This window comes from Anolis sagrei, chromosome 4 (genome assembly GCF_037176765.1).
Source record: "Anolis sagrei isolate rAnoSag1 chromosome 4, rAnoSag1.mat, whole genome shotgun sequence".
Taxonomy (NCBI): Eukaryota; Metazoa; Chordata; class Lepidosauria; order Squamata; family Dactyloidae; genus Anolis; species Anolis sagrei.
In genome coordinates, this window is record NC_090024.1 from 167,201,502 (window position 1) to 167,228,916 (window position 27,415).

The 27,415-nt window shown below is 38.2% G+C and overlaps 1 protein-coding gene across 2 annotated transcripts in view; it reads right to left on the minus strand.

The window, feature by feature from the left end:
* Window positions 1–26,959, minus strand: part of ATG4C (autophagy related 4C cysteine peptidase) — a 33,628-nt gene extending 6,669 nt beyond the window's left edge. Inside the window, exons 1-9 of one of the 2 annotated variants that reach the window (XM_060773652.2) lie at window positions 26,788–26,949; window positions 17,835–17,965; window positions 16,661–16,744; window positions 14,935–15,168; window positions 10,900–11,230; window positions 8,551–8,621; window positions 6,110–6,246; window positions 4,097–4,175; window positions 3,324–3,400 (exon numbers count right to left, since the gene is read on the minus strand). In XM_060773652.2, the coding sequence (XP_060629635.2) occupies window positions 3,324–3,400; window positions 4,097–4,175; window positions 6,110–6,246; window positions 8,551–8,621; window positions 10,900–11,230; window positions 14,935–15,168; window positions 16,661–16,744; window positions 17,835–17,910 (1,089 nt within the window). In that variant the 5' untranslated portion in view covers window positions 17,911–17,965; window positions 26,788–26,949. Of the gene's footprint in view, window positions 1–3,323; window positions 3,401–4,096; window positions 4,176–6,109; window positions 6,247–8,550; window positions 8,622–10,899; window positions 11,231–14,934; window positions 15,169–16,660; window positions 16,745–17,834; window positions 17,966–26,787 lie in introns of both variants that reach the window. The other variant, XM_067467856.1, reaches the window with a different exon arrangement.
* Window positions 26,960–27,415: the final 456 nt, after the last annotated feature.

Consider the following 27,415-nt stretch of genomic DNA (forward strand, 5'->3'; position numbering starts at 1 on the left):
GAAGCTTACAGCAGACTGGATTGATTTTAAATTTAGTCTGGACAGTTTATCAATTTTGAGAACATATGCTACAGAAGGCCCCCAGAACTGTCACCCTGGAATGAGAAACCAATTTCTGTTTTGTGTTTGACATTTTGAGACAAGGATAAAGTATTTCATGTACTCAACATTAAAGTCCAATTCAAGACTGGCAATACAGACAAGTGCTTCGTATGATGAGATACCACCCAAGATTGGCACATGGTTATAATGCCTTGTATTATGAAGTAGGTTCATGTAGCCATTTTATCCTGGATTCACAGGAGAGGTTGGCACATTTATAAAATGTACTATTGAGGAATTAAAGAACAGGTTACTTATCTTAGTAACTACTTGTTTCCATAAACTGTAAAATAAGACTTCTTTATACTCATCCCCACAACCCTGATTTACCTATTTAACTAACAGCCAAAGTTTCAGTATACTCCTACTTAGAAAGAAATCTCACTAAGGTTTGTGAAGCTTAAATAGATTCACAATTTTACTCTCACTTAACTACCTTTATATACTCCTGTAGATTACAATCAGATCCTTAATAATATTCCTAATAGCCAAGGAATCACAATATTGGTCTGTACGCGATATCATTTTGAAGTCCTTATATATCAGAGGTCTTCAAACCTTTTAAACAGAGGGCCAGTTCACAGTCCCTCAAACGGTTGCAGGGCCAGACTATAGCTTTAAAAAAACACGAACAAATTCCTATGCACACTGCACATAGTAGTGAGAAAAGCATGAAAGAAAAATACAATATTTAAAATGAAAAACAATTTTAACTAGCATAACTTACCAGAATTTCAACTGGAAATGTGGGCCTGCTTTTGGCTGATGAGTGAGGAGCTTATCACTTTAGGAAATAATCTGCTTCTGAGACTGATTGAGGATTATTTCCAATAGGCCCCATCACATGATATTAACCTCATCCCATCAATAATCCATCAAAATCAGTCTGCAAATGTTGCAGAAATGAAGTATTTCCAGGCAATATTCTAATTGTAGTATTTGAAATACTATGGAGTTTTCTATCACTGAAGTGCTGTTTTTGCATGTGATTGGGAAAGCAGTATGCATCGTATCAGCAATGATACAACTTGTCATGAGGGGGGCGCATCTGGTGAGTGAAGTATTTTGACCCCGGACTGTTTATGATGGAAGTGGCTGCCATTTGTTTGGAATGTTGAAGGGGAAAGACTTCCGGAATTAAAGAAATCAGGAATTGCCACTTTTCCTCATTATATTTTTTTTTTCAATTTTAACTGGAATCACACAATTTCCCTTGTAAGCCACCCCGAGTCCCCTAGAGGAGATGGTTGGCGGGGTATAAAAATAAAGTTGTTGTTGTTGTTGTTGTTGTTCCTCTGTTGTATCTGTATTGAAATGACAAGTTTTTACTTTTAACTATTACATCTCCTCAGAAGGAGAAGCAGAGCTGTCAGAAGCTCCTATAGCCTCTGTATCACCGGGAGTTTGGCCTCATAAAACTGAAGTGACTAACCGCAACAGCACAATCAGTAGATGGAATAAAAGAGCCTATCTAATTATAATCAATAATCTATGGTTTAGAAATCCAGTAAGATTAGATTCCTCAGAACTCTGCATTAAATTCCTCAACCCTCCGTAGTATTTTGTGCCAAAACGCAAAAAAGTACGTTTCCAAATTTTGCGAGAATGATAGATTGGGACTTGGAGGCTACATTACTGCACAGATGTATTAAAAAAAAAAAAAAAAAGGTCGCAGAGTGACCTAGGGAGTCTTTAGAATGGATTGGGAGGAGCCAGCCTTCCATGGTGTGAGGGGATGAAGCACAGCATTTTCTGAAGAATCATGGGTGTGATCGGGTCAGTATATGCCCCATCTGTATTCAGTATGTATTCAATCAGGAAAAACGATGGAATTCATACTGACAGAAACAGATTTTTCCTAATGTGATGAAGGCCATAATCAAGTTAATCAAGATTATTGTTGTTGTGTGCCTTCATTTCAGACTTGAAGCAACTCTAAGTCTAAAGTTTAAGGCAGGAGCCAGGTAAATGTCCTTGGAGGGCTGCATCCAGCCCACGGACCTTAGTCTGGGGACCCCTGTTATATATAGTTCCTTCTTCAAAATCTAAAATCTATTTGCAAGGATCCTCATATCCCAAATGAACTGCAGAAGTACTGCCCTCCCCAATATTTGCTCTGCAACCCCTGTGCAAGTTCTCACTCTAACCATAGAAAAGAAGTGGCTACTGCAGGAAGCATGACACCTGCAGTTTTCTTCTCTCATATCTAAGTATGTGACCACACATGAGGGAAAACCCAGGGATGACTCTACCATGAGACTAAAAGAAGTGACTCAATTATTGGTTGTTATTTTTTTTATTGCCAGTTGTTTAATTTCATGTCATTTTTACTGGCTGAAAGGATGAGGGATATATTTTTGTATATTTTGATCAATGTGACAAAATAATTTGACTGACAAATGCCTTGGGCAAGTCATTTGTACTAACAAATGCAGATGTACTAACAAATACATTTGTACTAACAAATACAGATGCTCTAATTGTAATGAAACATAGTCCTGAATCCTGGAAATTAATACAACATTTCTTATAATTTTCCAAAATAACCAAAAGTGATGGGAATTGTTGTCAGTAACATCTGGGGATTCAAACTGGGATAAAACTAAAGAGCACCAACCACTATGTAAAAAATATGTTGGCTCTATGTATCCACAGATTTTCCATCCATGAATTTAACGGCCCATTGAAGACAAAGCTGATGTGGCCCTACATGAAAATTAGTTTGATACCTCTGCTCTAGACCATTTTTTTTTTGTTTCAAGTCCCAGAAGGACAAAGCAGACTGGCTAATGGTCAGGAATTCTGAAAGTCAAAGTACAAAACATACAAAGATGAAGAATAAAAAACCACTGCTGCAAACCTTGAGGCTATATGCCTAACTTCATACACTTCGAGTGAAGTATTTAGATCCAAAAAATTAATCTAAGTGCGACACAATGTACAGAATTGGAGGAGAATGCCGTGGTCTGATACCATATTGTTTCAGGACAGAAGCTCTATCTGTAGTAGACAACCTGGGGTCAAGGGAAAAATCTAACCCATTGTATAAATCCTATAGTTTAATATATTCTGCTATTTATAAAATATCAAAATGCAATGCAACATATTTTGACTTCAAGCATTTTCCTCATACAAAATTGTAAAATGAGAAGAAATCATCTGAGTAATTAGTGTTTGGTTCATATATGAAGCAAACAATGTCAGTTCTTCATCCATCCTACCTCAAGGGGGAAATTCTTTACGCTGACATCTACAAAGGACTGGCAGTAATGAGGATCCATGTAAATCAAGCTGTCATCTACAAGGACAAAACAAAAGACAAGTAATTCAAAAAACACCTTATTATTACACTGCTTACAATCCAATTTCTATGCAGAACAGTGGAGGGGGAAAAACCCCAGCAAGTAAGTGCCTGCCAGACTGATATTCATTGATGGGAGCATGGGTTTTTGCAGGACAGATTAACTTTTGCATAATCAAATATGCTTGTAGAAGCAGAATTTTGATAAAGTGATGAGACTGTCATTTAATTTTTGGAGGTAAAATTACTTTTACAAACACACAATTATATTCCAGGAGTTTGCATATGAAAAATGCATTGCACTTCCTCATCATGACAGGAAGAACATATTTGCTTGTCATTTGGTCATCAACTCGCACCATTTAAACTACTAAAAGAGTAAATATATAACTAAGAACTGCCAGGTCGTAAGCAGCAAAAGGCTCACAGAGTTTGATGAAAGAGACAAATTATGCCTTGTTTGTGCAACAAAGAAAATTAAATGTACATTTTACAGAATTCAATTACCATATGGGGCGAGTGACAAATGACTGGACTTTGGTGGGTCTGATAAATTAATAAAGTACTCATTTTGCTATTTTAATCATTTCACTTCCCATGGGTCTTATATTAACTCCAGGGTGCGGAAGTGGGGGCTGGGAGGAGAAGTGGAATACCATACTGGAAATGACATATTTGATTAGAAACACTAACCTTGAAATCCAGCAAAGTAGTAGGACTGCTTTGGTCTGCCACCAATAATGCCAATACAGTATTCAAGACTCAAAATTCCCTGTCAACATAACAGAAAATAAATTCAGGTTTATGATTAGGCTGGGAAGGAAGCCTTAATTTTATAGGAACTGGTTTTTGCTTGGAAATTAATCCTCAGTATGCCAATCTTTCCCCATTTTCTTTTCCTAACAAGGACAAAAAGCCTATTCATCATACAGATGCTTGTATGCATCCATTTTTTTCGCAGAAGATAACTGCAAATCATGCAGCTATGTGGCTTTGGATCACAGCCATGGGATATGAAGTGGTAGCCAGTATAGAACAAAGTACAAACTCTATTCTGTCTAGAATGACATTCAGAATACATTTAAACACTTTCAAGAGTGCCATATTCTAAGTTTTCTAAGTTGAAGGATCACAATTAGGAAGAACTTCTTGACTGTGAGAGCTGTTCAGAAGTGGAACTCTCAGCCCCGGAGTGTGGTAGAGGCTCCTTCTTTGGAAGCTTTTAAACAGAGGCTGGATGACCATCTGTCGGAGGTGCTTTGAATGCAATTTTCCTGCTTCTTGGCAGGGGGTTGGACTGGTTGGCCCATGAGGTCTCTTCCAACTCTCTGATTCTATGATTAATGCATTTGCAATGTAAAGTCTAAGCAAAGAAAACTGCAATTAAGTGCAACCCCTGTAACCATGAGATTAGTATCTATAGTTACACCGAACCACATCTGACAAAATATGTCCTCTCAAGAAGTCACTCTAGAGCAAGCATGGGCAAAATTTGGCCCTTCGTGTGTTTTGGACTTCAACTCACATTTGCATGTTTTCAAACTACTAGGTTGGCAGAAGCTGGGGTTAACAGTGGAAGCCCACCCCGCTCCCTGAATTCAAACCGCCGACCTTTTGGTCAGCAAGTTCAGCAGCTCAGCGGTTTAACCTGCTGAGCCACCAGGAGGCCCTCATTAAAACATATTCAAAGCGAAAAACCACAGCACTCATTGACTTGATGTTAAAAACCTTCTTTAAAAGCCCGTCTGAATAAGGTTTTAGTCTTCTGCCAGAAGAACAGCAGGGAGGGGTCAATCTCTCACACTAACCCTTTTTGCTTTTTAAAAAAAGGAGGGGGCTTAGGGAGAAATGCAACAATTCCCAAACAATGATTAGCTACCAACAATCACAGGAGCCTAAAATGCTATCAAATATTGTCAAAACAATATGGATTTTCATTCTGATTGTGTTGACTCATGTTAATTTCAAGACATTATACAGCAGCAGAGGCAGCCAAGAGTACTGTGTTGCTGTTATGTGCCTTCAAGTCGAGTCATGGCAACCTTGTCGTCGGGTTTTCTGTGCATGATTTGTTCATAGGGGGTTTGCTACTGCCTTCTTCTTAGCCCTAAAGAATGTGACTTGTCAAGAGCACCATTCAGCTTTCATGGCTAAGCAGGGATTCAAACCCTAGTTTCCCAGAATCTTAATCCAGCACTACAACCATTACACTACACTGGACTTCTGGCTACGAAGATTGCAGGAATACCAATTTGAGATAATCCTCCTTAACTGCTTTGAAATTTGTATTAAAATCACTGAGAAAGAAAAGGTGTAGAAGTTATTCACTATAAGTACTTTAATCATCATCATCTTAAGGTTGGGGAATACAACTTTAAGATCTTAAGTAACATTTTAAAATCAAGGTCACATGGGACTGTTCACAGAAGAAACACAAGTACAGGTAAAACCAGATCAGTCTTCATCCTGAATTACGGTGTCAGAAAGGCAGCCATTAGATATTGGAATAGTTATAAAGTGGCTTAACATTGAATATCTATGCTCTGCAATTATACCTGCACACTGAAATTTCAAATTTCTAAAGTCAAACTTTACAATCTGCTGCTATAAAAATCATAAATACATTTAATAGAATGAAGATTATCATCTTTAACTTTCAAACCATCCAGTGACACTTTCAGAAAAGTGACTGAACTTATTTCATACCTTCACAAACTCTAGGTATTCCATGTTGGTTCTTTCACCACCAAGCCTCACGGGAATTAATATAATCACAGATTTGGCACCTGGTTTTTCTGAATCCTTGAGAGAACACTGCATTTCAACAACATCTGACTTGTAAACTTAGAGACACAAGAAAAGTAAGCTGTGTTTATTCCATTCCATTTTGAAACACAAATTAAATACATTGTAGATATGTAGTAATGTTAAAAGGGATGGAAAAGAACAAAACAATTTTGCTCGCTTGATGGATACACTCATTGCTGTCCTGTGTTATTAAAAACAAGCGATAGCATTAGTCATACCAGACATGGGATGAAACTACATTGTAGAATTAATGTAATTTTATACCACTTTGACTGCCACAGCTCAGTGCCTTGGAAACCTGGAAGTTGTAGTTTGGTGGGGCAGCACCACTTAAGGAAGAGATGAAAACTACAACTTCTATATCTCCATAGAATTGATTCATGGCAGTTAAAAGTGGTGTCAAACTGCATTAATTCTACAATGTAGATGCACCCATTTTTCTTTTCGAATGATTGGGGTTGAGCTACAATGGAGACAAGGTGTGGCAGTGCAATCAGGTAAAGTAAATGGTGGGATTTTTTGAACAAGACAGCAGAAAGCCATGAGGCTGGGAAACATTTCATTGTAGGAATCCCTGGTACTGTATAAGAAGGTAGATTGCTATCTTCAGGTTTAACTGGCAAACCATTTTGATGTTTTTAGCCTCCCCCTGTTTCAAGAAATGATTTCCATAATGATATACCAAAGGCAAGTGTTGAGCCCTGGCAGACTATAGACATACCATGTAGTAGGACAGACACATCCCAGATATCATGGTGAAAAAGGTCTTATCTAAGTCTGAACTTAAGCTAAAAACATATATCACCATCTCTGTCAAAAGACTAGTGATGTATTCCCTCACACTCCTTCTTGTGCTCCAACAGAAGCAGAAATATATAAATAATCTTGCTTGAAAACTGATTATTCCCAGATCCATGTAATCTGCTTTTATCCACTACAGTTGGCTCTCCGAATCAATAGGATTCTGCATCCAAAGATTCAACCATCCATGGCTTGAAAATATTGCCCTGCCACCCCCCCCCCAAAAAAAAACCCTTCAAAAAGTAAATGTTGGCTTTGCCATTTTATATATAATGGACCAATTTCACTATGCTATTATATACAATGGGGCTTGATCATCCATAAATTTTTCTATCCATAGGAGATAATGGACCAAATCCCAGTAGATAGCAAGGGAACACAGTACTTCAGTCCCTCCATCCACACCTTCAAAAACTGCTCCAGATGGCACTGAGCAGATTTTGGGGTGGCCTAGAGGGCTGCATAGGAACAGCTGGGGAACTAGGGGGAAATACTACTGCAAATTTGTATGTAAGAGAAACAGAAATCCAACGATGCTTGCTTTCTTGTCTTTCTGATATATCTGAGTATTCAATGCAAAGCGACCACATTTGTTATCCAGGGCAGAAAGAAATTAAATTTTTCAATTGCTCCAATAGCACAGAAAAGGGGAAATGTCTTTTTTAAACTACACTTTTAATTACACTGGATTTTTTTCTGGCTGAGAAAGGGAATTAATACATCATTTAAAATGGTTTGTACATGATAAGGAAAAGAATTAATTCAAGATATTTGGGTTGGTAACTTCAGGAGACTAGCTGATGGCAGATGTTATAGAGATGAAGGTAATGTTCTTTCGATTAAAAAGGAGAAAATGTCCCCATAAGTTTTCAATTGTGTTTTCTTTTATAAATGCTCCTCAAATATTTAAAAGTCTGTGGAACCATTTTTGCCTTAAGTCCAAATGTGGGTCCAAACTAGAGCAGACTCCCAGATGATAAATCAAAAGTTATATAAATATGATTGATTAAATGTTTCTACTGTAGTTGAGATGGAGTTAGGCTTTGGTATCCAGAAATAAAGCATACACCACATATTAATACATTAATGAGAGTCAGCAGTCTCCATTATCAAGAACCTTACATCAAATCAAATCTAGATGACATTTTCTGAGTAATTTATTTATTGCTTTCTATATTATTTACTATCGATTATTTTGTATAAATAAAGGTTTATAGCATGTATCTTTCTGGATGAAGAAAACCAAAGCTGAGGCTTGTACAATGTGGATTTCCCAATGCTGAAGATCAGTAAAGCCCTAGAATGGAGCAAGCCCTGTACATTTGTGTTCATTTTTAGTATTTTATATTTTTGGTTTTTTACAATGAAATGCTCTAAACCAGTGGATCCCTAGATATTTTGGCCTACAACTCCCAGAAATCTCAGCCAGTTTACCAGCTGTTAGGATTTCTGGGAGTTGAAGGCCAAAACATCTGGGGACCCACAGGTTGAGAATCACTACTCTAAACACTGGTTCAGACTGTTCGTTGCACACTTACCTGTACAATCCTGAGCTACATAGACAGTTATTCCTTGCAGCTCAGGGTCTCCTGCCTCTTCAACAGCTTTTCTATATAAAAATAAGAGACCTTTTCTGGTTAACAATGAACACAAACTACATAGGGCATAATCCTCATACTGATCTGTTCCAAAGAAAGGCCATGGTTTTACTATTATTCTTGTTAAGCACGGTCATAACATGACTGAAACAGCTGCAATTCAAATTGCAAGCATATTGCCTTTGAAAGGAAAATAAGATTGTATGTTTCTTTTCATATGTCTTTCGAACATTATTTTATATATATATCTTAACTAGATGATGTGAATTAGGAGGAACACAAGAACACAGCAATCTACAGTCCATCACCCTTACTTAAAATTAGTAAATAAAGAGGGCTTCACAGAAATCTGCAAAAACAGTTTTGAATTCAACTTACTAAATTAGCAATAAAGACATGCTGAAAAAATATTTGCACAAAATGCCATCCCTCTATGAAACAAAGCCACAGAAATTAGAGGGGGGAAGCGCAAGCTTATTTTGATAGCAGACCTTGGATCACTAGTTTTAAGAATAAATACCTTGAAGTCATCTATACATGAGCAGAGATAGGATGGTGCTCTGAAAACCAGAGCAACACCCTATTCTGCAGGATGGATGATTTCAGTAGGGTCATTCTATTCATTCTTCTTCAAAGAAACTTGCCAAGTACCGAAGCAGCAACATAGTGGAAACTATATCATCAAGCATAGCCAATTCATACAAGTGGAAAAGATGGACACAAAACAGTAACTTGTATTGCGTGACACTGCTCTTAGCTTAAAGTCTGAATGCAAATTACTTACTCAGAAGTAAGGGTCATTATTTTCATTATAACTTATTCCTATTTAACTGAACACAGAATTGCAATCAACATGATGTTTGCATAATAATACAGTTAACAAGTTCATTGGGGTTAGGGGCACAGGACTCCTGTGAAAGTGAAAAATCACGAATAAAGACATTATTGGGGAGTGGGGAGAGAGAATTTCTAGCCTCTTAAATTGTTGAGGGGGAAAAGGAAGGGCCTTGAGGCTGTTAGGAATTGTGGGAGTTGGTCCAAAACACTTGGAGGGCCAAAGTTTGTCCATGCCTGCTATAGAATCACACTGGATGACCTACAGATTCCTAGAAAGGTGTTTTGTCCAGTATGACTGGAGAAAATTGACACAGTCACGCTGGAGGACCTAGAGATGCCTAGAGAGAACATTTTTCATCATATCACTGAATAATCAAAAGTCAAAACCACAAATGTTGAGGGATGACTGTAACCTCTAAACTAGTCTAGGAGAAATCTATAGTATATACAGTGCTGTAACTTCTTAACAAATGGAATCTGATCATGCATGTATTCAAATTCAACCTGAGCATGCAAATCTTAAAATGAAGGTTTTCTTGGAAATTATCAAGAAATTATTCTACAAGCAAAATTGTAGAAAATACGCTTTCTCTGCTAAAGTTCAATCATTTACTTCTACAGATGTGGCAGGATATACAAATAACCTTCACCTCTCCAACTATGCGCTGTATCCCTGTAGTCCTATTCAAGGTGAATATTCTTGTTATACAAGCACCACATGAATCCTGCATCTATAGAGAAGCAAAAAATCTACATCTGCACTTTGGCCTCTTGTGCTTATCAGGCTTAATGATTCAATTTATGACCATCGGGGGGCTCATCTAAAACATAAGTCTATAAAAATACAAAATCAACTGTGTCCAAAAAAATGGCACATAAATGTATCTTGCACTGAGAAATCTGACTTTCAGCTTTAAAAAAGTCTCGCCTGAATGTCACAGATCCTTTACTTTTAATATGATGTAATTATAATATTAATAGTCCCATACACTTACAATTTCACAAAAACTTGATCTGTGCAAAGAAATGCTGAAAACATCAATTTTAAACTCTGACAGTTCATTATACTATCAGTACATTACAGCCCTCAGGTTACAGTATTAAAAAAAAGAGATAAGTCTATAATGTTATGCATGTTCCAAGGTTAAAAGAGTTGTTAGTTTTTAGAACATTTCATTAAAGATACTGTATATAAAATCTAGGTTTGGAATAGATCTTAGCATCTTTGTTCACCAGAAGAGTTGGTGGAAATATTTCAGAAATGAGCAGAACTCAAAAGGTTCAACAACTTTGCTGTTTCTGCAACATCTGAATCACCAATGACAACAAAACACTACTAAACATCAATTTTCGTTCACTTCCTTACTTTTTTGAAACCTGCACACAGTAATAACATTAACATTTCTCATCTATTTGACAGAAAAATGGAAGAAAACATGGTCAATTGTTTACCTCAAAAGATGTGCTACAATAGCTGGGCCATACCAATCTCCAGCCATTTTTCCAGACTGGTTTCCATATTCTATAAGTCGATGCAAGCCAAAATTTGCAAGTGGAGAATCGCCAAACCACGAAACTATTTTTCGATGGTAGTGTTCATCTCTGCTTCCTCTTTTCCCCCAGTCCCCTTTGGGGATTTGCCTAGGAGGGTTTGATTGGTTCTTAAATTCCTTCTCTCCTATAAGGGATGCTTCAACTGATGCTGTAAGCTTTTTTACTGTGTGACTCGTCCATGATTCAGATTCCGGGTTTTCATTGACTAATGCATCTGGCCAGGTCCAATCTGTGACAGTATTACAAACACAATTTATTTTTTCAAATCAAAGGCTTTCATCTTGTTGTAAAAGATTATCACTCAAAGTGGTGAAATTAAATGGTTTAACATTAACCACTAAGATAGGTCTAAGACATTTAAGAACTTCTTAGGTGGACAACTTAACATTGGGAAATATATCACAGTTACTAATTTCTTTGGAAGATGTTCAGCAATGTTGATTTTACAACACAGGCTATCGATTCCCAGAAAACAGAATTAAACAGGGTAAATGAATAATGAAAATTAACTGCTCTGTATTTTGAACCTTAAGAATGTTTCACACATTAATGATTACAGCACTATTTTCAAGAACTTACATTGTATAAATGTGCCTTTTAAATTATTTAATAAAAATTAATTTTCATAGATTTTACCATCAGACTGTGAAACCCATTTTAACAAGATATTGCTTTGGCAGAATTTATTAATACATCTAGTAAAAAGATTAAAAGAACAAAACTTAAAAGATATATCATGGGAGAATAAATAAATTCATGCTTGCAGAAACTAAAAGAAAATAATATTTCACAATCCTGTTTTTACAGAATTGCATGGCTAAAATATGCTATAGTATTTAGAATTTTAACCTGGGCCTTAAGAGTCAGATTCAAATCCTTATTCAACCATACAGCTCACTGGGCGATCGTAGATCAGTCACCTCTTGAGGCTTTCATGAAGATAAAATCAGAAATGAGGGGAAGAACATAACTACCTAGATAGTTTTAATGATGAATTTTAAACTTCCACTCTATTTCTAACTTTTGTTCTGTGTGTTTTAATATATATTTTATGGAAATATGTTTTAATATGCATATTCTACTAGTGTTTTAAATGATTACGTGTTTTGATTATGTATTTTAGCAATGTTGTAACACACCTCAAGCCATGAGGATTGGTAAGAAATTAATTATTATTGTTGTTGTTGTTATTATTTTGAGCTCCCTTGAAAAACAAATGAAAATCAAATAAAAAGCATATGCTAACAATACATTCCCACAAACACTGACTGCCCAATTTCTGAAGTTACCCAATCCCCGAATTTAAATATACACAACAATAATAACAACAACAACAAGACTTTGTTTATATCCCACCCCATCTCACTGTGGGGACTCAGAGCGGCTTACGGCATTCAAAAGGCAAATACTCAATGTCATACAGTACCAATAAATAAACAATACAATTAACTAGTGTAAACAGTCACTTATAAAAGCAATCTATATATATAAATTTGTTAGGGGCATCCAACGAGGAAACAAAACTCAAACCCCCCCCAACGAAACTTAACCAAAATTCCCATGCCCATAACACAACCCACAAGGTACAAACATGTCTACTCAAAATGAAAAACAACACAACAACACACTCACAAAACGGCAAAACAACAAAACTCAAAAATCCCCCAACGAAACTTAACCAAAATCCCCGTGCCCATAACACAACCCACAAGGTACAAACATATCTACTCAAAATGAAAAACAACACAACAACACACTCACAAAACGGCAAAACAACAAAACTCAAAAATCCCCCAACGAAACTTAACTAAAATCCCCGTGCCCATAACACAACCCACAAGGTACAAACATATCTACTCAAAATGAAAAACAACACAACAACACACTCACAAAACGGCAAAACAACAAAACTCAAAAATCCCCCAACGAAACATAACTAAAATTCCCATGCCCATAACACAACCCACAAGGTACAAACATATCTACTCAAAATGAAAAACAACACAACAACACACTCACAAAACGGCAAAACAACAAAACTCAAAAATCCCCCAACAAAACTTAACCAAAATCCCCGTGCCCATAACACAACCCATAAGGTACAAACATATCTACTCAAAATGAAAAACAACACAACAACACACTCACAAAACGGCAAAACAACAAAACTCAAAAAGCCCCCAACGAAACTTAACTAAAATCCCCGTGCCCACAACACAACCCACAAGGTACAAACATATCTACTCAAAATGAAAAACAACACAACAACACACTCACAAAACGGCAAAACAATTGAGCATGCGCATTGGCGCCCAGCTGCAAGTTCCCTGGAGCGCGCACATGGCCTTCCGGCCAACGTTCCCTCTGCGGAAACCATGCCCACTCCAAGCCCCGCCGCGCCGCTTCCCACACACACACACCCCCTGCCGCACACACACACGCAACCCCACGCTCCATCACTCCCCCCACCGCCGCACACACACGCAACCCCACTCCCCCCGCCGCCGCACACACACACACGCAACCCCACGCTCCATGACTCCCCTCGCTGCCGCACACACACACGTAACCCCACGCTCCATCACTCCCCTGCCCCAATCTTACCTCCTTTTACTTCACGCCACCTCCAAACCCCACCCCGCCCCTTCCCGCCCTGTCAAAATCTAGGAAAGACAGGAAGGAAGGAAAGAAGGAAGAAAGAGAAAGGGAGGTAAAGAAAAAGGGGGAAGGAAGGAAAGTTAGAGGAAGAAGAAAAGGAAAGAAAAGGAAAGATGGAAGGAAAGAAAAGAGAGACAGCAGAAGAGAACAAAAAAGGGGGAAGGAAGGAAAGAGATAGAGAAAGAAGAGGAGAAGGAAAGATGGGAGGGAAGGAAGGAAGGAAGGAAGGAAGGAAGGAAGGAAGGAAGGAGGGAGGGAGGGAGGGAGGGAAAGAAGGAGGGAAAGAGGGAAGATTGGCCACAGCAACACGTGGCGGGTAAAGGTTGTTATTTCTATTATTATTATTATGCTATTGTTCCTATGAGACCCTTTTAGGGGGAATGGGAGAGGTGTCAGGTCCCGGAGGCAATGCATTGCATTATTGTTATTGTTATGATGGTGGTGAAATAAAAGGAAATAAAAAGTGAAAGAAGGAAGCAAACAGGGAGGGAAGAAAGGCAAAGGAAGGAAGGGGGAGGGAATGAAGGAAAGAGAGAAGGATGAAACCAAGTAGTGAAAGAAGGAAAGAAAGAAAGAGGTAGAGAAGGAAGAAAGGAGAGAAAGGGGGAGGAAAAGGGGGAAGGAATAGGTAGGTACCTCTCTTTCATAATAGTCCAGATATCTACCTCAACTTTGATAAGTTTTACTATAGGCCACAGCAACGCGTGGCAGGGCACAGCTAGTAATATATAAAACTGATAAAAACATGCCAAGTAACATCAATAAGAGCAAAAGTTTAAAAAGCGATTTCCATAAACCATTCCACATTTCATAAGGCCAGATATTCAATTGTTTGTCTCTCCGCAAGCTAGGATACACAGGAAGGTTTTTAATTGTTTTCTAAATAGGGACAGTGATGGGGTTGTTCTAATATCCTTCAGGAGAGAGATCCAGAGATGAGGAGATATTGCAGATAAGGCCCTGGCTCTCATCCCAACCAACCGGGTTTGGGATGGAGATAGAATCAATAGGAGAGCCTCCCCTGTTGAGCATAGTGTCCTGGCAGGTTCATATGAGGAGTGGCGGTTGGTTAGATAGTCTGGACGCAAACTATTTAGGGCTTTAAAGGTAACAACCAACACTTTAAATTTTGCCTGGTAGCAAACTGGAAGCCAGTGGAGCTGCTGAAGCATTGGAGTTGTTCTCTCCCTGTACGGCGGTCCTGTTAATAACCTGGCAGCTGATTTCTGAACCAGCTGATATACTGTAATTTCCCAACAAATGCTTAGAACTTGCCTCTGCCAAGAAAGTGAAGAATAAGCCCTTGTGCTAGAAGCATCTGGCCAGTCCTTAGGGTGCATCCCCAGCCACAATCTGTTGTTAATACTGAGCCCTTGATTTGCGGAAATTCTTCTCTGTATGTCAGCCATATTCTAGAAATAAAGTCTTTACGGAACTCTTCAACATTTCTTGAAACCCCTTCCTCTGTTACATCATAGTTTGATCCATTTGGTGACAGGTCTGTTGGCTCTAGGACAGATAGATCACAGATTATAGACACTACATATACATTATCATATATCATCCATCTTAAATACTGTAAAATAAATGAAAAGAGCTGTAAAATAAATAATCATGTGCTATAAAATAATTGAGAAAAGTCAATGCCTTGTACTAGAACAATTAACAATATAGGTATTATTGAGATTTATATAACCAATGGAAACAGGATATACCAGGAGCAGAGCTAAAGCAAGGGACCTTTCATTTGGAATGTTAAAACCTACCCTTAGTTTGATTGGTAAGTTAAATTTAAGGGCATTATCAGACAAAATTGCCCTTCCACCAGAAGACAGACAAGACGATTGAGACATTTTCTCCTCTGAGCATCAAATAGATAGATAGATAGATAGATAGATAGATAGATAGATAGATAGATAGATAGATAGATAGAAAAAGTGCTGATAAAAGTGCAGGGGGAAATCAATGGACACATAAAGGAAAAAAACTGGAGATAAGTTTATGTATTTTTAGTAGTCAAATAAAATCATAGAATCATAAAATCATGGAGTCATAGAGTTGAAAGAGACCTCATGGGCCATCCAGTCCAACCCCCTGCCAAGAAGCAGGAAAATCGCATTCAAAGCACCCCCAACAGATGACCATCCAGCATTTGTTTCAAAGCCTCCAAAAAAGGACCCTCCACCATACTCCAGGGCAGAGAGTTCCACTGCTGAATAGCTCTCACAGTCAGGAAGTTCTTCCTAATGTTCAGGTGGAATCTTCTTTCTTGTAGTTTGAAGCCTAGTCTCCAGGGAAGCAGAAAACAAGCTTGTTCCCTCCTCCCTATGACTTCCTTTCACATATTTATATATGGCTATCATGTCTCCTCTCAGCCTTCTCTTCTTCTGGCTAAACATGCCCAGCTCTTTCAGCTACTCCTCATATGGCTTGTTCTCCAGACCCTTTTTCATTTTACTTGCCCTCCTCTGGACACACTCCAGCTTGTCAACATCTCCAAAAGAGGAAATTTCAGCAAGTGTTATTTGTTACTTGGTTACATGACAAGTGACACCTGCAGAATGACTTCCTGTTTTCATTATGACAACTTTCCACAGAGGAACTGGCACTGGAAGTAACATTTCTGCTCAACCTTTGTTCAGAAGCCACTGAATGTCTCTCATTCCCAGTCTAGTTCTTCCTCTCCACTCAGCAAAGTCCTTAGCAAACTGGAGAAGAGATGCTCTACAATACACTCTTATTTCTGGATTGCTCTAATGCAGAAGGGGACTTTATTTTAACTTATTGGATGATGATAATAATGATTATTATTATTACAAAAACAAAACATTTCATTTCTTACCTGTCTGTCATTCATTTTATTTATGAATGAGCTTTGTCTTTTCCTGGTACTCACTTCACACAAATTGATAATTCACAATCAACTAATCACACAAACACACCATTTCATATATGCTTAGAAAAGGACTGCATATTTGTATATAGAACTCATAGCACATACCATCAGTCTTAAAATGATAGCATTTTCCAAGCAAAAAAACAGGGGAGTTTCTGCTAAAGTACGTTTTTGTTTTTAATACCCAGCCTACAAAGAAAAAGAAAAAGAAATTTGATCAGGTTAGCTTAAACATAGTGTAAAGGGAATCATAGAATCACAGAACAATAGTATTGGAAGAGACCACATGGGCCACAGGATATTTTCATTTTAATTCTGAACAGGTTTTTCTGACTATACTGATATTTACCAAATTGAGATATCTTTCAACTTTTAAAGAATCATAATAAAATACTTAAATAAACTTTATCCATATCTTCTCCAAGAAGGAGTAACAGAAGCAACAAAAAAAATAGTGTTGTTACAATACCTAAAAATGTGTTTAGTGAAATCAGTTCCAATAGATTACAATTTATACTCATATTAATGAGTATAAATGTTTCTGAATTTTTTTCTTATACTGATTGTATACAATATGACATACTCTTTTGTCTAAGATATTGTAAAAAAAATGTAAAAAGAGGGAAGAATGTATACTTAAACATTTTGTTTGATAAACTTATAAATAAAAACTATAAAAAACTTATAAAACATTATTTTTAATCTTTAATTTTAAGAAACCTAAACTGATGAGTAACTGTTTAGGATAGGGTGAAACTGTTGACTGTATGTTGTCAGGCTGCAACTCTCATTATTCCTTACCATTACTTAGGTCTGATTTATGAGAGTTAATTCCTACGACATCTGAAGTGCCACAAGCTTCCCATCCCAACATAAACTATGATTTGCGTTGTTTCCTTAAATCTTTGCTAGGAATAACTACTTTGTACAGGTTGAAAGATAACACCATGCTGCTGTTAGTTGCTATTTTTTACATAGTAAAATCTTTTGACCACCTAACGTGAAAGATTCCACCGTAGTGGAAGAGAAAAGAGAACCAACAAACCTAAGGCTTGTCTGTACAACGGCAAATTAAACCAATGGATCTGGAACAGGCTTGAACATTCTCATTCCCTTCCCTATGCAAATTTCCACTTCCTTCTCTACTAGGCATTAACAACGGTTGCTATTAACTATGGCTACCAAACCACCTCCAATTGTTTTATGACCACATTCAGATTCTTCATTTTTAAAATCCTAGGTTGCATTACTTCACTGCCACCGACTGCATTCTACTTACTGTATTTCACATTGTGCCATGCTGACATAAACTTTGATTTTATTTTTTCTACTTCATCTGTCCCTGTGGCCTCCATATTCAAATTCGAGAGGAAAAGCCATCACTGTCCCAAAAGATGCTAATTTCTGCTACTGCAAAAGAGAAAGGAATAAGCACATCCATGAACACTCTGGGCATCACTAAGCACGCTTGTGTTATTGGGTAGTTAAAGCTATTGTGACCAGGAAGGGCAATAAAATTACAGAACCCACCTCTTTCAGAGAGAAAGGCAATTGTAACTTCTATGAATAAGTAATAAAAACATTTGATTCCAAATATACAACAGTAAAATTACCCTGCAAAGCTAAATAAAACATAATGTCCTCCAACTGCTCTCTATTCCGCAGTAAACTATCTTGCGTGCATAAACTACATTGGTGTACATTTGAGAACACCTAAACACTAATTGGAAGGCAGAGGAAAATATTTGAATTGCTGTAAAAGGGACACAGTTTTATATTATGTCTATTCTGTTTAGAAAGAGGATGCTAAGCTCATAAATATTAATATCCTATTTAAGACAGTCAACTCCTATCTGAATCCAAAACACATTAAGCAGCAGAATCTGGGATGCAAACAAAAAAAGGGAGTGTGTTTCTGAAAAATACAAGGCATGTGCAAAAGCATGTCTTGTCCTGTTACACTTACGGCCTACTTTATTCTAGCCTAACAGCAATTTCAATGTAGTCTAATGGATACATTTTGTAAAGATATAGTTTAAAGAATATTACACCATCTCATAGAAACATAGAGTTGGAAGAGACCACATGAACCATTCAGTCCAACCCCCTGCCATGCAGGAAAAGCAATCAAAGTGCCTCCGATATAGGCCCATCCAGCCTGTTTAAAAGCTGCCATAGACGGAGCTTCCACCACTCTACGTGGCAGAGATTTCCACTCTGGAACAACTCTAGACAACTTATAGAATACATGTTTTCCTAATGTTCAGGTGGAATCTCCTTCCCTGTAATTTGAACCTATTGCTCTGGGGTCCCGGTCTCCAGGGAATTAGAAAACAAGTTTGCTCCCTCTTCCTTATGTCATTCTTTCAGATATTTAAACATGGCAATCATACCTCCTTCCAGCCTTATCTTCTGAGAGCTAAACACCCAGCTCTTTAAGACACTCTTCATAAGGCATGCCTTCCAGGCCTTTGATTATTTGAGTCACCCTCCTCTTGACACATTCCAGCTTATCAGTCTGGAATTGTGGTGCTCAGAACTGGATGCAATATTCCAGGTGAGGTCTGACCAAAGCAGAATTTGGGGGGACATGACTGGACAATGTATTACTTCTCTTGTTGCAGTCCAAAACCCCATTGGCTGCTGCATCACACTATTGGCTCAAATTCAACTTGTTGTTCACTAAGACTCCAAGACCTTTTTTACATCTACTGTTATATCCGTGCATTTCATTTATTCTGCCTAAGTAGACCATCCTACATTTCTGCTTGTTGAAATTCATTTTGTTAGTTTTGGTCCAGCTCACTAATTGAAGGCCATTTTGAATTCTGATCCTGTCTTCTGGAGTATCACCTATTCCTTTTAATTATCTTTTAACTTAATTAAATTTTAAAGTATGTTAGTTCACTATTACGGGAATCTTAGGATAGTGATTAGTGTCTATTTGTGTACTTTTTGTTTTTGTCTTTAATGTTGATATGATCAGTGGAATAATCAATGAACTTTGCTTGCTTGCCTATTCCTCCCAATTTGGCATCATCTACAAACTTGATAAGTACACCCTCTAAACCTTCATCCAAGTAATCAATAAAGATGTTGAATAGTATTGGGCGTAAAACAGAACTATGGTACAAATAATGTTACTATCCACTTTTCATTCAACTTTTGAATGGCGCAGTAGGTTAAACTACTGAGCTGCTGAACTTGCTAACTGAAAGGTCACAGGTTCGAATCTGGGGAGCAGTGTGAGCTCCCACTGTTAGCCCTAGCTTCTGCCAACCTAGCAGTTCGAAAACATGCAAATGCGAGTAGATCAATAGGTAACTTCTCCAGCAGGAAGGTAAGCGCTCCATGCAGTCGGCCACATGACCTTGGAGGTTTCTATGGACAACACCGGCTCTTCGGCTTAGAAATGGAGATGAGCACCAATCCCCCAGGGTCAGACATGACTGGACAATGTAAGGGGAAAACCCTTACCTTTACTACCTTGCAAATATTTGCACTGAAGAATAACAATCAAACACCGCAACACTGATAAAGCAGGAATTTGGTCAGAGCGTCAGTATTTTCTTTTGTTGAAGCAGATGAACTGACATCTGATACCAAACTATGGTGAATGGAATCTGAAAGTTGTATCCCTACCCTTTTTAACCACCACACGGTGCATTTACACAGCTGCAGAAAGAAGGGGAAGTGGAAAACAACCTATTTAGTCACCTATAAGAGCTTTGTTCAGGAAAATTGCAGTTAATCAGCTTTTGTAGATTGGCTTTCTATTATTGTTCTTTTAAGATTTGGCAAGAACACTCATTTAAAGCAAGGATAGAGATGTGTAGCTTTTCAGATGCTCCTGACAGCAATTTTCATCATTCCTCAACTGTGACTAAGTTGAGTAGGTCTTGTCGGTTCAACACTTAAAAGCAACTTATACTCCCCTCTCGTGATCTATAATTATTATTTTGTTGTTATCCTGCTACCAAACTATGGTTTCTGACCTAAGACAAACCTATCATGGCATTTCCATGGTGAGATTTGTTTGGAGGAGATGCTTATAGCTTCCTCTGAGGTTGAGAAAATCAACAACCTCAGACATTTTCACTAGCTGTTTTTATGATGAAAAGAATCCAAATGAATCTCTGTTATCTAGTTTCTGTTCCCTGTAGAATGCCACCAATCAAAACCACTTCTTCATTCTATGAATTGCAAGGAACATTCATACTCAAAATGCATACAATCAATGAAATATAAGAAAAACTACAGAACATGTTCCTCCATTATCATCAATCAGCAAGGTACCCCATATATTGATTTTTTGACAGTCTTTGAATTTCTAAATTTAAAGATGAGAAGATGAATACAATCAAGTGAAGGCTGAAGTTAGTGGGAAATACAATATCTAGTTTTAGTCACAGCCAACCAAAATCTAATGTGGAATACTTTAACATATTAGGAACCAAATAAATACAGTCAATGTATTAGGACATTTATTCAGAAATTATTGGAAATCCAACCACAGAATTAAGTGTGAGACTATCAAAGCAAAACAGAACATTTTCCTGTCTTTAACTATAATGCAAGTGGTAGCACAATACTGCATACACATGTGGCCTGCATTTGCACAACGGGAGCAATCCTGTGAGCTGTAGTTTTATAAGGTCTTTAGCCTTCTCTGCCAGAGTACTGGTACCTCACCAAACTACAATTCCCAGGATTCCATAGTATTAAGCAATGGCAGTTAAACTGGTGCCAAACTGCCTTCATTCAACAGTATAGATGTATTACATTGTCAGTGTCGCAAGAGGTGTCTAACTTAATTGCTTTACAACTGAGCAGGAAGCAATACATTCCAATTTCTTCATATGGCACTAACGGTGCCATCATATTCTACTTAGATGCTGAGCATTAGGTGACAATAATGCAATCTACAGGCAGACCATTTGGGATAGGGGGTGTTGAGTATACCTCTTAGCTTCCTTGTCCTCCATTCTTTTTTCCATCCTGCTGTTCTTTCACTCTTCCTCATTGGTATTGCATGCCATTCATTCCCTTTTCCCAGCTTTTTCCAGAAAACTGGATACACACACTGACTATCTGAACTATTCAAAGAATCTGGAAATCCTACCTAGGGAAAAACATGAGAAATTGCCTAAAGCCATGCAGAGGAATGAATATTCCAGGCTGGCTCCACCTTTGTCTCTAGAGACAGTTAACGATGTCACCCATTAGCTAAAAATGATACTGTGAGTACTAATTATAATTTACTGAAACTTAGCCATTTATTAAGAAATAAATGTTAAAACAAAATAATTTTGGGGCATACTTTTAGTGTTCTGGCTAAGGTAGGGTTTAATGGTGTTGGAGTTACAGTGGAGACTTGCGTATCTTCAGTTTACTAGTCTAGATTACCTAGCAGTTCTGCAAACACTTGGAAGTCATACGTGTATCACAAGTATTTCAAAGGAAGGCTTAAAGGAATACAAAATGTTGCATTGATAGAAATAACGAAATCAAGAGGGGGTCATGCATTTTTATGGTAGCTCTGGCCAAGTTTGATTTGTTTGCAGAAAGAAAATTCTGCTGAAGTCATTTAGTTTGCTCCAAAACATTAGGAAAGATCAGGCCATGAAACTAAGGCAAGTCACACCCATTAGGCACATAAGAAAAAATGAACAGACTGCTAGTGTTGAGGCATCCTAAAACAGGGCTGGCACAAATCCACGTGGTTTCCTTTAGCAATCTACTGATGTTTAAAGAACACTCAATATTAAGTATCATTAATCCACCAAACCCAATTCATTTTCCATGACTGTAGATTTAAACATCTTGTCCCAATATTAATTTTGGCATGCAGACGGGGAAAAAAACAAACAAACAAGCAGCCCTCTTGACGTTTCAATGTGAAAGAAGACGGTATATTCATTCAGACATGTATCCATTGCTACCAGTCTAAACTTATTTGTATTCCAAAGGCATCCAGAAGAAAAATTAGGAGATTTTGACAGTCCAAGTGATCCATAATACCACACATTTAATTTGTTTAAAGTCTCCGGCTATTTAGGAACCAATTTAGTGATAGGGTGGAAAAGGCAAACATTATTTTATCAATTTGTTTTGTAACTGCCTAGCTCGTTTCAATTTATAATGTGTTTTTTATGGTTTGGGAGGGGCGGGGGGTTGCAAATGAATGAATATTTTAAGAAGGAATTTCCTGGTTGATTTTAAGGATTTCTTTCCTTTGCCTAAAGTGAAATTACTATGAATTGTTGTTTTATTGAACTCTATGTTGTTTGAGGTTGTGTGGGGACTACAGACCATGTGAGCAGATCTGAGACTATTCAGACTGAGACTCCATTTAAGAAGTCAATATTCAGTTAGTATTGTATTGAATAGTCGGTGTTCGTTATGTATTAGACATACGACAGAGAAGAGACTCCAACATAATGCCTTAGAGAACTTACTGTTTCAACTTTCAACTGATAAGCAATGTACCTGTATGCTGAATACATGAAGTTTGTAAGTAAACCAACTATATTATTTTTAATGAAGACTACTTATTTCGTCTCTTGAGAGAATGATTTAAAACCAAATATATATTTATGGGAGAGTAGATGTTTTTAGGAAACTGAGAAAGTATCAATTTGCTAATCATGCCCAAGGGGGCATTGTGGGGGTATTATGTAGAATATAGTCTCCACACAGGGTAACAGGACAAAGTCTGCACACCTGATCATGATAAGAAATAATAAGGGATATGACTTTGTGCACTTTTTCTCGAAGTCAGGTCTATCCATTTTGTCACTGATCGGGCACCATATCTACCAGAAATGGTACGATCTGAGCTTTTCTGAAAATACGCAGCCAGATACAAAGCGTACAGTAATAAAACAACAAAAGCAGTTCAAAACTAAAACAAAATGTAGATCAAGAATAAAAGAGACAAGGACAACCTAAATCAAATTTGAGTATTCCAGATTTCTTTTAACCCCAAAAACTTGCACCCCCTTTCTCTGCTACTGTAAAGGCCGCTTCCTGAAGATTTTACTGCTACTTTCTACTAAGGGTCCACTAAGTTTCACATTTGCACAAATGGGAACCCCTGTGCCCAAAAAAGTAACTCACGAGGTGGTATCAATTTAACAATGATGCCAAAGCCATAAAATAATTACTACTTTCTTACGATAGCCAGATTACCTTTTGTGCATGTCTTTCCTGCTCTTGCTGTTAGTATGTCTTCATTTCTTTACATGTCCCTTAATATGAATCCCACTCCTAACAACATTTTGTTAAGGGTTTATGTTGCCTCTTGTGAATATAAAAGTGCCCTGCATTACCACTGCCAAGTTTTCAAATGCTTTAAATATGCAGCCAAAGATGCTATGATCAAAGTCATTATTGGGGATGGACAACAGAAGAACAAAAGAATTCAGAGGACTTTTTTGAAACAACAGGTAAATATCTGACTCTATGTTCTTCATACTGCATATTTCTTTCTTTGATCACAGCTGTCTAAATATTATAGAATATGACAGCAACCAACGTGATATGGTGCACAATATGTACACAAATTACTGTACAACCACAAACCACTCTACAGGTTTTATTTCCTCGTGCGTCAAATTGTCTATCAACATATAGACACCACAAGAAGTTAATAGGGGTTTTTTTTGGGGGGGGGGGGGTTCAAAACATAGTTTTGCAAGTTCCTTCTCTAATATGTAACCTAAGTATTTATTGGTGGTCCCCTATCCAAGTAGTTAGTCCTCTGTATCCACAAATTCTACATCCACGGATTCAACTATCTATGACTTGAAAATATTTGTTTCAAAGTTCCAAAAAACAAACTTTGATTTTGTCATTTTATATAAGGACACAATTTTACTATCCCCCCATAAATAATGGGACTTGAAAATCCGCACATTTTGGTATCCCTGTGGAAAGCAAGGGCCCATTAGTATCTGGTGTCTTACTTCCCCCTCAAAATGACACCCCTGTTGCATTCACATTACAATCAATTGTAGTGTGCCTCCAAGTCATTTCCAGCTTAATGGTGACTCTATCACAGAGTGTTCTTGGCAAGATTTGTTTACAGGGGATTTCATGTTTTCTAGCTGCTTCCATGCCAGGAATCTCATCTTGGGAGGAAAATCCCACTGCTGTTAGTGTGGTTATTTCTTCCCCAATAAAATATGTTTAGCATTAAGATGTTCTTTCAGTAGGTCAAACATTGTTTGGCTATAGAGAAAACCTATAGAGAAAACCTATAGGAAGCACAAATGGGGTCACCACTACTATTTTTGTTATTGTTCTCAACTTATGGTGACCCTACCACAGGGTCCACAGGGTTTTCTTGGCAAGATTTGTGCAGAAGAAGTTTGCTTTTGCCTTTTCTTTGAAGCTGAGGCCTCATCTACACTGCCAAATAATCCAGTTTCTGAATCCATATTATCTGTTTTGAACTGAATTATATGGCAGGACAGCCTCATATAATCCAGTTCAAAGCAGATAATCTGGATTCAGAAACTGGATATGACAGTGTAGATCCAGGCTTAATCCCTTATCCTTCATTCAGGCTGGATCTACACTGCCATAGAAGGAGGAGGAGACTCCTCAATGAGAAACAACTGGAAAAGCTTACATGATATAAGGATTTAAAGATAGAACTTCAAAGACTCTAGCACAAGCCAGTAATGGTTGTCCCAGTGGCAATTGGCACACTGAGAGCAGTGCCTAAGACCTTGGCCTGCACTTAAAAACCATGGATGGTGACAAAATTACCATATGTCAGCTGGAAAAAGGCCACCCTACTTGATCTGTATGCATTATTCACCGATGCATCACACAGTCCTAGACTCTTGGGAAGTGTCCGACATGTGATTAAACACAAAAGCCAGCATAGTGATCTTGTTTGCTGTGGACTCATCTTGTTGTGTATCAAAGAATAATAATAATAATAATAATAATAATAATAATAATATATTTATATTTGTTCTTCTCCCTGTGGGGAATCAAGAGTGGATTACAGTGTAAACAGATACCGGCAAACATTCAATGCCTTGTTACAATATAATGAGACACACAAACACAAACAAAGTGTGTTTCCGGCTTTCATTTCCGGCTGTGGAGGTGGTGCTCATCTCTGGCTCTGAGGGAGTTGCTGTTTTTTATTTCCAAGAAGAGGAATCTGCATTGTCACCTCCTGGTTGTGTGACCAGCATGACTGCCTGGCGCATCATATTTCTTTCCTGCCAAAGCGGTACCTATTGATCTACTCACTGCTAGGTTGGCAGGAGCTAGGGCTAACAACGGGAGCACACCCTGTCCTGCGGATTCGGACTACCAACCTTCAGGTCAGCAGTTCCCATTGCGCCACCAAACTGCAATATATAGTCAGTGTCTACTGTCTATCCATATAATACAGTCTGAGCTTCATTCAATGAGTCTACAGCAGTGTTTCTCAACCTGGGGGTCGGGACCCCTGGGAGGGTCACGAGGGGTGTCAGAGGGGTCGCCAAAGACCATCAGAAAACACAGTATTTTCTGTTGGCCATGGGGCTTCTGTGTGGGAAGTTTGACCCAGTTCTATCGTTGGCGGGGTTCAGAATGCTCTTTGGTTGTAGTTGAACTATAAAACCCAGCAATTACAATTCCCAAATGTCAAGCTCTATTTTCCACAAAGTCCCCCAGTGTTCACATTTGGGCATATTGAGTATTCATTCCAAGTTTAGTCCAGATCCATCATTGTTTGAGTCCACAGTGCTCTCTGGATGGAGGTGAACTACAACTCCCAAACTCAAGGTCAATGCTCCACCAAACTGCAATATATAGTCAGTGTCTACTGTCTATCCATATAATACAGCCTGAACTTCATTCTATGAGTCTACAGTATGACCATACAATGCAGTTCCAAACTGCATTACATTGCAGTGTAGATCAAACATAGGTAACAGAAATATTGTATGTAAAAGCTGTTCATTCCCCCAAGTCTCTACCCCTCCTCCCCCAAGAAGAGCAGCTGTTGATCCAGTTTGAAAAGAAATCATGACTTGACCAGACTTTTTCTTCTGCTAGAAAACACCCTTTCTACCCCTTCCCCACCTCTAGGGATTTCTAGAGCCCTTCATGCAGCTTCTGAGGCCCTCCCACCCAGGAATTCCCACAAAGAAAGGTACTTCCACTCCTTCTCCAGGGATTCTGTCCTACTAAAGTATTTCAAATCCCGAATTCATGCTCACCGAGGGCGCCGAGGCCACTGAACAGACTCCTTACACTCCACTTCAGGATTTCCCATTCGCCACCGCGGGTATTTTGGCCCACGGCGGCTGCCATAAACTGTTCCCAAGCCTCCAGTCAGTGTCTCCGTTTCCGAAACAACCAGCTCATATATATGTCTCCAGAGACTACCTATCCCAGAATTCATTGCGACTGGGCATAACAGGCGGCCTCAGTGATAAGGAAGAAATGCATTCTGGGAGGTGTAGGCTGCAAAAGTGGAGGGAATTTCAGTGGAAGGAGTGGAGAGAGTAAAAAGCAATGGTTTATTGCCATCACAAGGTGCATCTAGGCTGTAGAATGAATGCAGTTTGTCACCACTTCACTGTGGAATTATGTGAACTGTAGTTTGACAATTGCTTTAGCCTTTTCTGCCTCACCAAATCCCATTATTCCAGAGCATTGAGCCATGGCAGATAAAGTGGTGTCAAACTGCATTCGTTCTACAGTGTAGATAAGGCATGGGCCAATTTGGGCCCTACAGGTGTTTTGGACTGCAACTCCCACAATCCCTAACAGCCTCAGGCCCTTTCCTTTTCCCTTTCAGCCTGAGGCTGTTAGGGATTGTGGGAGTTGCAGTCCAAAACACCT